Source organism: Erigeron canadensis, chromosome 1, assembly GCF_010389155.1.
Source record: "Erigeron canadensis isolate Cc75 chromosome 1, C_canadensis_v1, whole genome shotgun sequence".
NCBI classification, from domain to species: domain Eukaryota; kingdom Viridiplantae; phylum Streptophyta; class Magnoliopsida; order Asterales; family Asteraceae; genus Erigeron; species Erigeron canadensis.
Window position 1 is genome coordinate 39242889 of NC_057761.1, and position 17656 is coordinate 39260544.

Consider the following 17656-nt stretch of genomic DNA (forward strand, 5'->3'; position numbering starts at 1 on the left):
GGTCATTGATTCCCCTGTTTCTGTAAAACCAAAAACTCCTTAAAAAAAGATATCCCAAAATCAAACTCACTCTGATTCACCATTATTGTTATACTTATACACAATCAATACACAGTCACACACAAACACACATGCACAAATCAATCAGTAAATCAACAAGCCTATATATATCCAACAATATGAAATCCCAAATCTTACCCATTTCAATTTCAAACCCCTTTATCCAAACTCAACCATCTTCATCGTCATCATCAATTATGCCCATGTCTTCTTCTTCAGCTGCAGCTGGGTCACTTATATTGGATTATGATTATGGTAATGATAATTCAGTTAGTTCTTCTATTGAAGATGGTAAAAAGATTGAAAAGAAACCATTTTTGACCAGGGTTTCAAGTTATGAAAGTACCCGAGTGCCAACAAGTTCGGTTTTTTACCCGATAGGGCGAAGGAGAGTCGTTAGTGATCCGAGTTTATCCGATTTACGTGGTGGGAGAAGGCGTTTTTTTTGGAGTAGTTCGAACCGGGCTGATGGGGAGAAGTTCTTGATCACTAGAGTTGGGTCTAAAATGTTGGGATTTATGGGGTAAATTTCTTTCTATTGATAATGTTATGATGTTATAATGTATATTTATGAACTTGGTTTTGTTATATATTTCATTTAGAATGTGAAATGATTTAACTTTACATACATATATACAATAGTAGATAATCTTGATTTAGTACATGGAAAGTATAGGGCTTTCGGGTAGTATATACGAGAATTTAGACGTGTACGTAAACGTAAGGCCAACATTAATGCGTTTGATTAATAGACAATTTGGAAACTGAATACAAACTATAGCGAATTACGACAAGTTAGATAACCCTTATTCCAACTATTTATGTCGATTTTTTTAGTGTCACCCTATTTCTATTTGTGGCTGTCCCTGAGCTAGGACTAAGTAGACATTGAATTGTTTATGTATATCTATAAGCTTTTCGTATAGTAGTATCCATAATATAGTAATCATCTCTTTCTGATTCAGCTGAGTATAAATAATCTCTTAGTTTGGCCAGGCTTTTTATGATTTTACCAATAACCTCTGATTACAAGTATTTCTATCATATGCTTATGATGTATTTTTTTGATATATTTCATTTCTTCAGGTCAGGCTTTAAGTTTTTCACTGGATTTGTTTCTCTACAAATTTATGCTATCCTAATTATGCCAGGTGTACTTCAAGGTTCGTAGTTGGTGGTTCGTGGCTCAGGTCATTCCTCCCATGTTAACAACAAATAACACAGTTTTTTTGTGTCACTAATCTTAAATTTTCTAATGTAATCGTACTTCCTTAATGACACAAGGCTGCTTATTTGCTGCAGTTGCTTATTACTATTATTTCTCAAGAAATGTACGTCGGGATGTTGTCTTTGGGGACCAACCAAGGAATAAGTACGTTATATATGACATGATGACTTGCGCTTTTGGTTGTTCTGGACTCTTATTGTGATATTTGACTATTTGCTTTTGCTATTGCCCTTGTTATCATGTGCAGACTTGATATTTATTTACCTGAAAACGTTGGGGAAAATGATGGTCCGAGGCCTGTCATCGCTTTCATTACTGGAGGAGCCTGGGTAATTGGGTGAGTATTTATATTAAATCTTGACTTTTTCAAAACCGATGTTTGACAAATTTAGGCCTTCCTTTCCCAGTAATACAAGTTTTGATTGTTACTTCCATTTTTGCAGGTATAAAGCTTGGGGTTCTCTATTAGGTCGCCACTTATCAGGTACAGATGTCATAGTGGCATGCATAGACTACAGGTAATTTGAGATAAATTTGAAAATTACGTGTTTATTCCGTTGTAAACATTTTATCTATTATTATTATGTACTTGTGTTGCAAGTGTGATCTATAGTAAATCAATGCAGTACTGATACCATTCACTATAGTTGCAATTATTTGCACCTTTTCTCGCTTTTATTTTTGGATTAGTGATAGAGTTGTGAGTTGATCTTGATGGTTGAAATCTGCATACAGAAATTATCCGAAGGCTACTATCAGTGAGATGGTTCAGGATGCTTCACGAGGAATCTCATTTGTATGCAATAATATCTCTGAATATGGTGGTGATCCTAACAGGTACACACACACACACACACACACACATATACATATATATATATATATATATATATATATATATATAAATGATTATTATTTTGTAGTTCCCATTTGGTACACTAAATTTAAGCGATTGGGTCTTGATATTAGTTCATGGTACTTTTTAAGGATTTATTTGATGGGACAGTCAGCTGGTGCACACATAGCTGCGTGTGCCCTCTTGGAGCAGGCAAGTAGAGAGTCTGATCCGACACAAACTACTACATGGAGCGTCTCTCAGATAAAAGCTTATTTTGGCTTATCAGGAGGGTGTGTATCTATTCCAATGTCTTTATATGATTATAACGGGTTTAAAATCCTTAATGTATCGTTATTCATTCTTTTGTAGTTCTCTTTCTCTCTTTGGACAAGGGATCTAATGACCCTTGTGTCATTGTTTATAATCTCTCTGCAGATATAACTTGTTTAAATTAGCAGATCATTTGACTACGAGAGGCCCATACAAGTCACTTTTGGTTAGGTACTCTTACATGTATTTAACTTTTGTTATCGTTTCCTTTATTACTTGTTACTTTTGAATTTTGATGGCATCAATGTGATTATTCCAATAATCTCTACAGATTAATGGGTGGAGAGGAATCTTTGAGTAAATATTCTCCAGAAATTATTGTGCAAGACCCATTATATAAGAAGGCACTGTCTCTCTTACCTCCAGTTATCCTTTTTCATGGGACTGCAGATTATTCCATCCCATCAGATAACAGGTATGTTATTCTCTTAAATGAGTGCACCGAGTCCTTTTCTGGTAATTTCTCAGAAATGACCATGTTGTCATACAAAACAATGGACATGCATGGATTAAAACACAAAATCGCCAAACTCATAAATACAGGAGATAATTGCATAAAAAGTTACCGTTCTTAGTCTGATTTCTTTTCTAGGCAACCAGTCCTCTTTTGCCAGAGTAAACCATTAAACATCAGTAATCGGAACCGTTGTAACTTTTAAAAAACTTCGATTAAGGTAGCCAGTCCGGTCAACTGATGACATGAAATGAAATGGAATCTGGAAACAGGCTGACTTAGAAGATTACTTAAATCAAAGTGTTCTAAATAAAGAACTTTCATGGTTTTTTCTGGCCTAAATAAAGAATCTTTGATTATTTAAATCAAAGTCGTGTACCTTTTTATCTAAATTGCACTGAATACAGTTTCAGTGTTTCAGTTACCTGATCTTGGGTATTTAATGTGCAAAGAATTAAGTATAATGATTTTGTGTGTTTGGATATCTTTCCAAAAACTTCAATGAAATGGAAATTAAGGCAGTATGTCCAAAGGATTGTAGTTAAGAGCAAAGGCATCATCAGACATGATTATGTGAATCTAATTGGAGGTTTGGTATTATATTAATATGGTTACTTCCCTAATTACCAGATTCATTGTTTCATTCATATTATTCATAAAAGATTGGAAATGTGATCTCCAATTTAAAAAAATGGATTGAAAAATACCCATGTTCATGTTTGCAGCAAAACATTTGTGGAAACTCTCCAAAGAGTGGGAGCAAAAGCAGAGCTCTTGTTATATGAGGGGAAAACTCACACCGATGTGTTTGTTCAGGTTGTGTTTTCAATCCATTCTGCCTAATCAGTTATATTCTAAGCAGATTTCCCTAATTACCTTTCACTGATTCTTGTTTTTTGCAATTTCTGTATTTAGGATCCAATGAGAGGTGATGATAAGCTATTTGACGATTTAGTTGCACTCATTCATGCTGGAGATGAAAAAGCTCTTGCCAAACAAGCAAGAGCACCTCCAAGACGACGCCTTGTACCTGAGTTTATGCTAAAGTTAGCTAGAAAAGTCAGCCCGTTTTAACTACCTCTAGACAGTATCACATTCTTTAAACTCGTGAAACCTATGAATCTATGCCGAGTCCATCAGTATATATATATATATATATATATATAATATATATATATATAATGGCAATTCCAATCAAATAGTTATATTACCCAAGAAGCAATTTGATCTATGTTACAACTTACAGCACTATGCCAGCTAAAGACACGCATGATCTTAAGTTCTTAACCTTCGAAACATGCAACACTATGCACCTAGACAAAGTGAGTTATTTTACGTTCTGTTGCTGTATTAACATCCTCCACAAGCATCGCCTGCATTTCCCTTGCTGAAAAGATCAATAGTTGGTGGGGTGAACTCGTATTCTTTGATGCCCGGGGTGTGTAAGAAGGGGTTTGGCCTTGGAGAATTAGATAGGTGATCTACTTATATTTGAGAAACTATGTTAACCCATAGGTCCCTTGAGCGTAAAAGGTTATGTGTAATGTATATATGTATGTTTAAACTTGATGATAAGATGAGTGTGAAGAAGGAAATCAAGATTAAATAGATCATGCATAGTTTCTTTCCCATCAATCTGTTTCAAGGCATATATACTTTTAGCCCATATACAACTTATTCTATGCATAACATCTTTGATTTAATATTTTTATATGGTTTATCTGTATATGTTAAACTTTTTTTCTCTGCTTTAGTTTGACTTAACTGGATTTTTGGAAACTCAATTCTAATTTTGCCAATGTACCAATAACATTATTAGACATATTTAGGCAAGCATTTTATTGGTAACCTGTATTTTATTTTATTTTTTAGTTATCTTTGGTATATAAGTGTATTGGAAGCTATTTGAATTCTGGGGATGGTTTTTCTGGAAAGTAAATGCATATATGTAAAACTAAATTAAAACTTGTAACGCAACTTGGCGGATCGGCATTTGAAACAAGTCAAAAGGAAGCAATTTATAGAATATGCTTTTATTCCATTCCGAAAGACATAAAAAAACAAGATCACATTCCCACGAAGTATTGTATATTAGGCTTCGTTGCTAATCAGCCTTGTCCTTATTTCTTTGGTGTGGCTGCATTCTTTGCACCTGATGACTACAACACGATCAAGCCATACACAACCATAAGTTATATGATATGAATACTCAAGAATGGACAATTCCCAAGAATTAAATGACTAGAACAGTTCAAAACTCATTCAAAATAATTTTTTCTAGTAATAATTCCTCATATATCATTTCAAGAAATTGTATGATTGTTGAAATAGCATGATTTTAAATCATATTTGATACATTGGTTTTAGGTAAAATAAAACAATTATTAAAGTAAAACAAATAAAACAATAAGTTTTTTACATTGACATTAACCACACATCAAGAAAATCATCATATATCAATTGCTTCGTGAATCTGCGTGTATCAATTTAAGCATGATCTAAGGGTCAAGATGTTGTCTTATTTGTTTTACTTTAATACTTGTTTTACAATACCCAACCCCTTGATACATTAGTTACACACACAAAATCTAGAATTATGAATAAGTGTTTCGGGTCAACTCAGCACGTATGGAAATATTGACCACTTTTGACAAATTACGGAATGGCTTTATAGGATAGATAGCACCAATATTACCTTCTTCCTAGGTTCACGAGGCTGTGCAGGCTTTTTAGGGGCTGCTTTGGAGGCAGAAGGTTTTGTAGCTGAAGGTTTGGTAGCCGAAGGTTTGACAGCCTCTTTAACAGGTTTCTCCATCTTCAATGATGCCATTTGATTCCTTGGAAATGTGATAGAAAGCTTAAATACAAGCTTTTAAACTGTTGGCCTTGATGTATAACTAATACAAAGGCTCATGCATTTATAGCTGAATTATGGAATGAAAAACAAAACAACCTGGAACGGAATATTTACTCACAAGCAGGCTTCGCATTGGATTCCATATAGCAGCCATATAGGTTTAAGATGTGACCCAATTACTGCATTATTTTGATACCCAGAAACAAGTTGTTAACATAGCATATGATGCCATGCTTAGAAGCTACAATTACTTGTAGCATACACATAATAATGCATAAATGCACAAATACCACATTTAGATTCTTCAGTTAAAATCTTCAAATGCGTATTGTCACAAACCATGACGCACTTATGTACCATACTCAAAATCCACAATTACACTAGGTAGGTAACATGAACACACAGTATTAGTTCCAAATGCTAAACACTTGCACTGGATGTACGACATGTAAGGTTTCTTAACGAACCAAATGCTAAACACAAATCTAAATTCAACTGGTTTTTACTAGAAGGTGATTAACCAGTGTTTCTCATCCCAGCTGCGATGCCATTAATGGTAATAAGCAATGCATCTCTAAGCTTGTTATTCTCTGTATCACTTCTCAACCTCTTCAAAATCTCCACCTGCAACATGTTAAGAGGATTAAGATAGGGGAGACGACTCTCAATTAACTTCCTCAGGCTCTTGTTGTTCTCAGATAGCTTCTCATGACCAGTTACCACCAACACATATTTCTCAGTTGACAAAAGCTCCTTTCTAAGATCATCACCAAGACTCCTCCGACTTTCATGAACCAGCACTTCATCATAGTGTTTGACAATCGGAATATCTGCTTTTCCTAATACCATTTCTATCAGGTCCACTGTAGATTGAAAGAAAGGCCATTCTTTGTAAGCTGCTTTTAGTTCTTCAGCATGTCCTTTCTCACAGACACCCTTCAAACCAGCTCCAACTCCAAGCCATGCAGGAAGAACGAATCGTGTTTGTGTCCATGCAAATATCCATGGAATGGCCCGAAGATCTCCGATTCCTGCTGAACTTTTTCTTCTGCTTGGACGGCTACCAATGTTTAGGTGTCCCAGTTCAGCCTGTGGTGTAGCTTCTTGGAAGTAAGTAATGAATTCTGGGTTGTCATAAACAGTGCTTCGATAACTTTGGCGACTCCGATCTGATATCTCTTCCATGAGATTTCGCCAGTTCTCATCTCTTGGTGGCTTTGGAGGACGAAGGGTGGCGAGAAGAACTGCTGTTGTGTAGATCTCTAGTTGCCTCACAGCCATCCCTGGTAGCCCAAACTTGGCCTGCACCATTTCTCCCTGCTCGGTTGATCGAAGTGTACCCTGCAAATTCATAGTATTTAGAAGAGTGTTGAATTTTGAGAAAAGTTGCAAGTGAAGACCATACCATGACAGAACCAGGTGGTTGGGATTGAATAGCAAGATGTGTAGGACCACCACCTCGGCCAATACTTCCTCCACGGCCGTGGAACAAAGTAACTTTGATACCATACTCTTTGCATGCAGCTACAACATCCTCTTGAGCCTTGTAAAGTTCCCATGCAGCAGCAAAACGCCCAGCGTCTTTACCTGAGTCAGAGTATCCAACCATTACCTGTGTAAAATAGTATGTTAATTTACCCAGTTTAGATAGACAGGTTCGTATAATATACAGTAACATGTTCAAGTGACATGCCTCCTGGTGTCCATTGTGATTTTTTATGATGTGGTCTCTGTACCAATCAATAGATAATAATCTCCGTATCACAGAACCAGCTGCTCTCAAATCCTTCACGGTCTCAAACAGAGGGACTACCCGCAATCTATTTGGGTGAGGCAAAAACAGTTTGTGAGAACACAATGCAACATAAAACGTAGTACAACTACAAATTGTCAGCTATTCCTAGAATCCTAGAAGGTGAATTTAAAAAGGAAATAGAGTAAGATATAAGTAACTTTACATTCCAGCACAACATGGTCTTCCTTGTTCCCCTGATATTGCAAGACGAGCATCTTTCTGCAGAAGCTCCACAGCAAGGACATCACTTGCCTGTCATGTAAGAAACAGACATGAAATTCTTTCATCATTTGCATCATGAAAGTAATTAAAAATCAGGAAAAAAAAATAATATAATTTAAAATTATTTAAATTTAATATCTGAAGGAGTGCCATCATGTATCATACATTTGAGGCCATGGATATCACATAGGCACCTAGAGAATCACTACCCAACTCAGCAGAAACACGGAAGGTGTCCAGGACTTCTTTAACTTCAGGAGAAACCTAATAAACCAATTCAAGAAAAGTCACAAAAGACTACAATAATTACAAAACAATTAAGGGTAATTGGATGGGTACTCCCTATCCCATGTACAATTAATGACTACATTAAAATAGAACTCAACACAATGTGCTGATTTATCTAGGATTGACAGTTGATCATTATTGTACAAGCATGATTTTACCTCTATAGTTTGTGGAATCAGAGGTCTCTTCCCCTTTAGCTCTCTTATTAGAAAGTCTATTTTCTTACTTTCATCCCACTCACTGTATGTGCCCATATCAAGATATCCGGTAATTGCATCAAGAGTCTCTGAATGTCTACCAGCTTCCTGTTACAGCTAGTAAATGTTAAAACCGAACTGTGATGGTTACGTAATGTAGATGATAGTAACAGAAACGAACCTGACGGAGGTCAATCTTCATCAGTACCATCCCAAACACAGAAATTCTTCTTATAAGGTCAGCAAGCCGTCCATCAGCTAGAATTCCCGAACCGCAGGATTGCTGTCACAATTGAAGTCATACATTAGCCTACCAAGTAAAACAGAAGAATTTCATCCCCTTTTTCTGAAGTTTTGCGTTCATGATATAATAGGTTGTAAAGGGTGACATGGGTATAGAAGCAACAAGATATTAAGCATAATACCAGAGATTCATAACATAGCATGAGTGGTTGCAATAGCTGATCTGGTGAGTCATAATAATCACCAGGATCCTGGTCACAAGGAAGATCTTCAAGAAGCTGCTCTAATCGCCTACGAGTATTCCTAAGCTAGAATTACGTGAAAAAAATTAATGAGTTACAATCTCATCACAAATGGAAGTCAATCACTCAATCAGGAACATTTCAAGCAAATAGTAGCAATCAAGGCTACCAACTGAAATCTGAAACTAAACACTAGGCTTTCAGTTACTATCTTCAAGCACACATATCTCACAAAAGGTTACCTTTTCTTTTACATCCCCAAGGACAATTCTGTAAGGAGAAATTCCCGATTTCTGAGGCATGCTTGGTTCAAGAAGCTTCCGGAAGCTGGCTTTTCCTACCTCGCCAAACATTTTCCTCTGAGCTAGCTGATTGGGGCTGTCAGTTCCAGATTTTGGTGTAGAAGGTTGTTGACCACTGGTTCCACTAGATTGGTTGCCATTTACATTAACTTGCAGATATAAAGTAGCCTGCTCTTCCTGTAAATATATAAAATATATATATATTCACTTGCAGATGAATATGTAAAAGATTGCCTGATCTAGAAGGAAAGGTCATAAATATAAGGTACAAACCCAACGTAAAGAATAGTCAGTTATGCTGAAAGTTTCTTTACCTTGCTTTTCAGAGGTTTGTACTCAGACCCAGGAACATCTAGTTGAGGATAATGAGATTCCACTTCGTGGTATTCTGCAGGAAAGTCCCATAGCGGCAAACTAAATTAAGTGATCATTGTATTGGTCCATCATGCTGATAAAATTTAATGGCTGGTAATGTTTAACCTGTACACGAGGGTACATCAGCTTGAGCGGGAAGTTGTGTAGGCAGGCCATAAGCATGATGGGTTTGATGCTTTGGTATGTTGCCCCAAGTTATCCGCCGGTCCTCTTCAATATTTTCTAAAAAGACACGGAAAGATAATTTTAGCTTGGTACATGATACTTCCTGCCCAGATTTCAAAAGAGTAGACAACAGATATCTATAATGAACTACCAAGAAACACTCAGATGGAACGGAGTCATATAGAACATAATCAAAAGACCTTTAGAGAAGATATCATGTGCCAAACTTGACAGGCTATGGCTACACTGGTGCATTGAAAGTTCAAATCTGAGGTTGTCAACTTCCCGTATGTAAAGATCAATCGCCATCCACCTTGATAGAAGAGATACATCTCTCGTCACCTGCAATAGTAATGTGTCTTTTTGAGTAGCTTAAATAGAAAAGACAGAATTATGTGAAAGATTTTCTTTAATGATTCAATGAGTGACAGGCCATTGCTACATTGGCTCATAAAAAGACCTACCGCTGGAACAACAGCTCAAGTTTAACCAGCGCCGACCACAAACTTCAAATATAAGCTAATAATAATAAAAATGTTTAGCCTGAAACCCATTGCAGCAATTCTTTGTAACATTGACACGAGGGCAGGTAACATTAAAAAGTCAACAAAAAGGAGATGTGCCATTTAATAAAATATGTTATTATCACCTACTTCATACACTTTTAAAAACCAAAAAGACCTCGTGAAAAAAATGTAAACTGCAATCTCACCTTTGCAGTGACATTAGGATTTCCATCTCTATCACCTCCCATCCAAGATCCAAATCTTATTGGTGTGCATGTCAAAGGAAGTGGCCTCCCAGTATGCTGAAAGAAAACGAATATACATATTAAAAAAAATCTTGGAACTCAGTCAATACATTAAAAAGAAGCTATATCATACAGTATCGAAGCAAAGTAGAAAAGTATTACCTTCTTTAGAGCATTACTGAGACGGCGTAAGTAATGGGGTATGGCTTTCCAAAGGGACTGCTCGACATAGTTCAACCCTGTTTACATAAATTTAATAATAAATAACTGCATCCTCTTTGAAGAGATCCAGTATGAACCTATATCACGTGCAGTTTCAAAAAAAAAAAAAAAAAAACTTTACCAGCTCTAGCCTCATCCACCGGTGTCGGCTTGTGGCGTCTCAGTTCATCTGTCTGCCATATTGAGGTTATCTCTCTCACCTACAAAATCATTATTAAAGATCATTCATAAAATTATCCAGAAAATTTTAATTCTAATTAACAGAATCTGCGAGGGAGCACCAGATCTTCTATTAGAGTATCTTGATCTTCCTGTGTAAGATCTTTGCGATCATTGACTTCTAACAGATGCTGCAATAATCAACGAATAACAGTCAAGTAACTTATTTTAATAATAGTATTATATAAGAAAAGATATCATCGTTCGTTAAACAACTCACAGAAATTCTAATGTGTTTATACTGAAGAGTACGCCTGTTAATCTGTGTAGGATGTGCAGTGAGGACTATCTCAACCGCCTACAAGAAAATCAAAAAAATTCTATCATTAAACAAAATATATTAAGTAGCTCGAGATACTTTTGTAACAGTTAATGATGAGACAAATAGATGTACAAGATGTGATCAACCCTACCTGGTTACATATAGTGTCATAAAGCACATCTGGAGAAAGACCACTTTGAATAAGCTGATTGAAAGTATCATCACAAGATTTTGAAGCTTGTGCCACATTCTTTGACTTACGAGACCTGCAAAGTTATATGTTAGACCATAAGGAAGTGTGATTTTCATGATGCTATTATGCCAACTTAGCCAGGCAAAAAGTCATTACTATTATTTTTCCCTCCCTTATTATGCCACTCTGAATATGAGCCTTTAATTAAATCCAGCTATCGAATGCCAAAAAGTCATTACTCTTATTTTTCCCTCCCTTATTAGTCTACATACACCATATTTTACAGCCAATACTAGTCACTGCAACTTTAGATGTCACTGGCAAGCTGATTTAAGCCATAAGTAAACCAAAAAAGGATGATGGATTACCTGTGATGAGTTTCAGCAATACCCATTAAGCTAAGAAAATGACTAAAGGCTCTAGCAAGCTTCAAGGCTTCCTCAAGTGTCATTTTCGATAACTCAGAAGCCAATTGCTTCTCCAGAACCTCTGCAGTGTCCTCAATCCCAGCTGCTCTTATAAGACATGCACTCTACAATTTAATCACAAGTGTGTAAATATGTGGTGCTATATGTGAAAAAATTTCGAAAAATAACCCCCTAACTCAAATAGAATATCCAGTTGTTATAAAACAATGCAGAATATCACAAAACTTATCAAAACAACTCGTAACTTCACTGATAGCCAACAATTCACTCAAAACAAGGTTTTCGGGCTAAGGTCTTGTTTATATATATAACTACTACTTTGAATCTTAATAATAATAATAAATGAAGAACAAATATATTCATCGACAATAACACAAAATAAGGAAAGGGCATAGGACTATGCACTCTTCCAAGCATAGGCGTATGCCGATATCAAGAAAAAAGAGGCTCAAGTTAACTTAAAAAAGGACTACTACTCCAAACTCCGGCATATCCCTGCATCAGTACCAGAATCAGAAATGGAAAAGGTGGCCCATTTTTTGCCCACACCTAACCAATGTGATTTTGTACTGCACTGTAAACACAAGATCATCTATTCTATTTTAGTCATTTACTTGAAACAAGTCCTTATAGTATGTGAACAGGTATAATTCCAATTCAGATCTCAGCACAAAATCAGTTTATGTAAAACAACAATTACATTCACACAATCAACATACAAAAATCTGCTTCAGAAACAGCATTCGAACTCAAATAAATCGTTCAAACACCTAAATCTGTACATTATACAACTATATATGATTTCCATGCCTGTACGCTAATTAACATATACATACACATCATCATATAACTCTACAACTACTAAACAGTAAATATGATGTTCCATAAGCTAAATCGATGTGATTATAATCCTTCTCTTATGCCTTCTAAACTCTGAATAAGTGAATAACTAACGCCTCTGTCTAGAGAAACGAAAGCACAAAATCATTTTATGTCGAATAACAATTACATTCACACAATCAAACATACAAAAATCTGCTACAGAAACAGCATTCGAACTCAAATAAATCGTTCAAACACCTAAATCTGTACATAATATACAACTATATATTATTTCCATGCCTGTGTGCTAATTTACATATACATAGAGATCATCATATAATTCTACAACTACTAAACAGTAAATGACATGTTCCGTAAGCTAAATCGATGCGATCATAAGCCTTCTCTTATGCCTTCTAAACTCTGAATAAGTGAATCACTAGCGCCTAAGTCTATAGAAGCTAAACTTCACCGCATTAACATATCAATATATATATATATATATATATTATAACTTCCTGGATCATCCGAATCATGTAAATATCATATTATAACTTCCGTCACATCTCACCGTCAGATTAAACAATATCTCGCGTCCGATTAAATCTAAAATGTATAAACATCATTTCGTCACATATATTATGCTTCAAATAATCATTTTGTAGCAAAAATTCTAACGGAATAACAAAATTGAACGAGTAAGAGATACCTGAGAAAGAGTACGAGTGCGCTCGATTTTCTCCATGATATTCGGACCGACTTCACGTTGAAGAACGTCATTAAGAAGACTAAAAAGCAAACGAAGATCATCGTCGTAGTTTTGAAACGATATTTCTTCCGCTATATCGTCCGTTATGTCCGTCATTATTCCGGTACTGTGTGTATGTATATGTGTATGTATAGGTGTATGTATATGTGTGTGTGAGAAGAAAGGTGAATGGAGATGATATTTGTTGAGAGGGGAGGAGCTGAGGAGGAAATTGTGGAACGGAAGGAATTATGTAGAAGGATGAGTGTGAGTGTGAGGGGTTTTGTGAGTGGTTAAATTTTAAGTTTGTTGAAATACATCCGTACGAGAGAGGTGACACGTGACGATTTTCCACGGGATTATCGGAGGAGAATGGGACCCATGGGAAAGAAAGGAAATGAAAAGGACTTTTTGGCGTTTGCAATAATGTTAACCAACACACCTCTCGCACCTCTGCTTTGGGGCATTGGGGTCTCAGGTGATTCTCATGCTTTGCTTTTTCTTTATTTTTCTTTATTTTGCTATATTGTTAAAAAAAACAACGATTCTTACAAATTAGTTTTTTTTTTTTTTTCCGAGCGTTGTCCCGAAATACATTACGTAACATCTACACATGTAAAAAATTTATATAGAATGAAATTTTTGTGACAAAAGTTAAAAAGTGAAAAGTTATATGGTCAGAAGTTTAAAAACTAAATAAAACAAAACTTTCGTGTCAAAGTAAAAGAAATTAAATTTATGTGATAAAAAGTAAAAACTTAAAAGTGTCCGTGATAAAAAGTAAAGAGAATAAAACTTTCGTGACAAAAGTTAAAAAAATATATGTTTAGAAACTAAATAAAACCAAACTTTCGTGCTAAAAGTAAAAAAAAAATAAAGTTATGTGACAAAAGTTAAAAGGTTAAAGTTATGTGACAAAAATTAACAAACCTAAAAATCTAAATATTGTAAGTTTGTATTAAAAACAAAAGATGTGAAGGTTTGGGGTAAAAGTGTAAGACAATAAAAGTAGTAGTATTTGTAGCAAAAATAGAAAAACTAAAAATTTAGTGGTGAAAATAAAAAAAATTGAAAAATCTACTGTAGCTAACGCTACTGTAATTGTTATATATAAATAATTATTTTAAAATGTCTTGTATCTAATGGGATGACGCTAGATAGCCCCGAAAGTTCCATATTTCGTACTAAGACATATCAAACTTAAAAACTTAAAAGAAGTGTTATGTCTAGATTACCTATTCCGAAAGAGAAAAAAGCAATTATATACACGATGTGCTCTAAATATTCACTAACATTAGCATGACCACACCGATTTCAAAGGGTTGAGGATGCTGGATACCGATTTGCGGTACACTACCAAACTCTCTCTCATTAACTTCTAAAAAAAGAAATTCGTACATGCCTTTATTTCAAATTCGATTTCAATGCAGTCATCCTCAAGTATGTATTCAAACATATTCCAACTTAAGTTCTCTTATTGTTTACTATAGTAACCTAAGAGTTTTATTTTTAATTTTGACCAACAAAAATTTTTTTTTAAGAAATTATCAATCTCCATATATTATGGAAATATTATTCTATTCAATTAACATAGCTATAGTTACATAATCTTGTTTTAAATGAATATAAGGTTTGGGTTAGGAACCACAACATGAGTGGGACTTTGACACAATCACACTTTGAGAATTTTAAAAATGAAACTTTTATACCATATATAATATTTTACTTTCGGTTGTAATTTTTAAAAAAATTAATTAATAATAGCCTTAAGATTAACCTACATTGGTACGGTATCTTTGCAATACGACAGTGATGGATACGATGGGGTCTGGTGGTGACGGAATCGAGCGGCGTAAGATGTAAATGTAACTGATATAAAGGTGGTAGTGAAAAAATTTTAAAAAATAAAGTTTTAAAATGTAAAATAATAAGATGAGTTTATAGTTTAATTTAGTTCATTAAAAACAAATTGAGTAACCTCTAATAATTCTTTTCGTATCATCAAGGGTAACTGAGTTATTTCCAAACTAACTTTTTTATATAACACTTTTCAAAAGAAGAAGGACTAGAATTTATATAAAAGAGTAGAGATTGTATCTTGTAAATTAGACAATACAGTCATTACTGGATGTGTTTATCCATTTACTACATCTTCGCATCCCCTAATTCATTTATTTTGTATCGTTCCTGGAATGGTTGCCCTTATAATGATGAAAAGGGAAAAGATGACTTCGCGTAGCTCTATAGGAAAATCTTCTCCTATTCAAGTTGGATGGAACTTAAGATGCATTCTCATTGTTATCTCCTAAACGATATTTTCAAAGGGAAGCTAGGCTTTAAAACAAGTGCATGACATGTCATGAGTTTTGTGCATTATCCTTAACTGATAATTGCTATTGGGCATTTAGGCTAACGGCATAAAAAAATAACTGCTTACACCTTAAACTGAGATTCTGAGAATTGCTATTGGGCATTTGGGCTAATTGCATAAAATAGTAACTAATCAAACCTTTATATTTTTTCGAACATTCAGTCGTAATATGACATCAATTAAACCTTAGCGTATAATGGTGAAGTATTGCACGTACCATAGACAACGAGATATTGACCATGGGCTGTTACAAGTATTTAGAGAAAGAACCCCAAGACTTGTCATTCCTGCGAATCAAACACAAGACCTTGGGTAAAACTGATAGTGTCTCTGATCAGCTCAGTTACCCGTTAACACTACTCAAACCTTTAAGATTAGAAGCAACTATTAAAGTTTTTATGACTCCGTGACAACCAATAGTTTTAGACAAAAAGTAATAACAATAAGAAAAAAAAAAAATCTTAAGTAATTACCTAAGATCTAATATTTGAAGCATCAATAGTTTTTATGGCCTAAATAACTTAGAAATCTTATATAAGTTGATTAACTTTTCATACAATTAGACCAGTGCTATTTGTTAACTCAATACTCTTTGTTTTGTTTTTTTTTTCCTTGTAATCAAGGGTGGAGCTAGCAGGAGGAATGGGGGGGTGCTTAGACCCCACCAACCATTTATGTTTTTCATTGTAAGACTAGCTTATAGCTAATTAATATAAGGGGGAAGGGAATATGAGGTTGTTAGACACATAAGTTGGATGAAAAACCCCTCACATACCTTTTTTTAAACCATAAAAATCATAGGGGGCTAAACATTTATTCAAAATATTAAAATATTGGTATGTGATGGGTTTTTCACCCAAATTGAGTGCATAACAGCCCCATACTCACTTTTCTCTTAATATAAATGTTTTTTTGAAGCAAGCCACCCACAATCTATAAATGTATAATTTCTAGTCATGACAGTTCAAGTAAAACCTTTACATTTGGTCCATAAAAGTAAACCATCGCAATAAAATTCTATTTTACTAACATTTTATTAAATGATTACCTCTTTCACATTATATTATATACAACGATCGGAAAATAAATACGGTTAAGCCCCCCTCAATGTGAAATCCTGGTTCCGCCTTAGTTGTAATTAACATGTCTCTCCCTTTGATATACGTATTGTGATTTCATATTGGGAAACACTAGACTGATTCCACAACCCTTTCGCAGCCTTATACGTACCTTTGACTTAAAATAGAATTATGTCTTGAACTTTATAAGTGAAATAAATTGGAGGAATTTTAAGTTAAAGATATCAAAGTTTTCTAAAAATATCATAACTAATTCTCTAACTTAATATATTTATTAAGGGGTTAAATAACTATTATTGATATTGAAGGACTAAAGTTGGTTATGACCAAAAAATTAGTCAAAGATGACATCATCTTTCTTGATCAATGACTCAAATTTAATAAGAAAACTTTATCTAATAATTTATATTTTTTCATGTTATGAATTTAAGGTTCTCTTTTAATATTATTGTTAGATTAGTGTTTCAAAAAAGAGAAATGCTAAGTTTATAAATCAATCACAAACAAAGATTTATAAATTGATGTGTCAAATTAAGTGGATCAATCTCACGTTAAATCAAAATTTTTTTCTTTTTTTATTTATATAAGTTTGTATAAATTTATATGTAATTAGTTTGTCATTGTAGTATTGTTAAAAAAAAATGTTATTGGAAGATCTAATACAACGATAACAAATATATGTTGTTGGTTATGTACATCTGGTAAAATGTATACTAAAATAAATGTTACTAGTATATAACAATGACAAAACCGTAACAAAGCGGGGTTATTTTTATGGGAAGTGATATTAGTACCACTTAAGTTGATTGATTTACCACATTTATGCATTAACTATTTGTACAGTGTGTTGTAATACTTGTACAGTATGGTAAGTTAATTAAGTTTGATGGTACGAATATCACTTTCCTATTTTTATAGTTTGACTCAAGTCAAAAGGTGATATAAACGAAAGCTGTTCAACCGTG

At 34.3% G+C, this 17656-nt stretch overlaps 2 protein-coding genes and 1 long non-coding RNA gene across 3 annotated transcripts; 1 reads left to right on the forward strand and 2 right to left on the reverse strand.

Annotated features, from left to right (window-relative positions):
* LOC122586024 (isoprenylcysteine alpha-carbonyl methylesterase ICME-like) lies at window positions 1–4545 on the forward strand. Its single transcript, XM_043758140.1, has 11 exons — window positions 1–583; window positions 1147–1223; window positions 1363–1432; window positions 1536–1625; window positions 1732–1806; window positions 2024–2125; window positions 2276–2416; window positions 2562–2627; window positions 2728–2871; window positions 3636–3726; window positions 3826–4545. Exons 1-11 carry the CDS (start codon window positions 132–134, stop codon window positions 3982–3984), a joined length of 1467 nt encoding a protein of 488 aa, XP_043614075.1. The 5' UTR covers window positions 1–131; the 3' UTR covers window positions 3985–4545.
* A 382-nt stretch (window positions 4546–4927) lies between these two features.
* LOC122600173 lies at window positions 4928–5904 on the reverse strand. The gene is made up of 2 exons (XR_006324018.1): window positions 5606–5904; window positions 4928–5069 (listed from the first exon to the last, which is right to left on the reverse strand). It is a non-coding gene; the product is annotated as an uncharacterized LOC122600173 (long non-coding RNA).
* A 142-nt stretch (window positions 5905–6046) lies between these two features.
* Window positions 6047–13503, reverse strand: LOC122600164 (phosphoenolpyruvate carboxylase 4-like). Its single transcript, XM_043772837.1, has 20 exons — window positions 13203–13503; window positions 11612–11775; window positions 11202–11316; window positions 11009–11086; window positions 10851–10919; window positions 10691–10769; window positions 10510–10586; window positions 10309–10404; window positions 9797–9938; window positions 9537–9653; window positions 9371–9444; window positions 8997–9233; window positions 8695–8820; window positions 8451–8552; window positions 8231–8377; window positions 7950–8048; window positions 7726–7814; window positions 7461–7587; window positions 7173–7379; window positions 6047–7108 (listed from the first exon to the last, which is right to left on the reverse strand). Exons 1-20 carry the CDS (start codon window positions 13356–13358, stop codon window positions 6284–6286), a joined length of 3126 nt encoding a protein of 1041 aa, XP_043628772.1. The 5' UTR covers window positions 13359–13503; the 3' UTR covers window positions 6047–6283.
* Between the last annotated feature and the right edge of the window lie 4153 nt (window positions 13504–17656).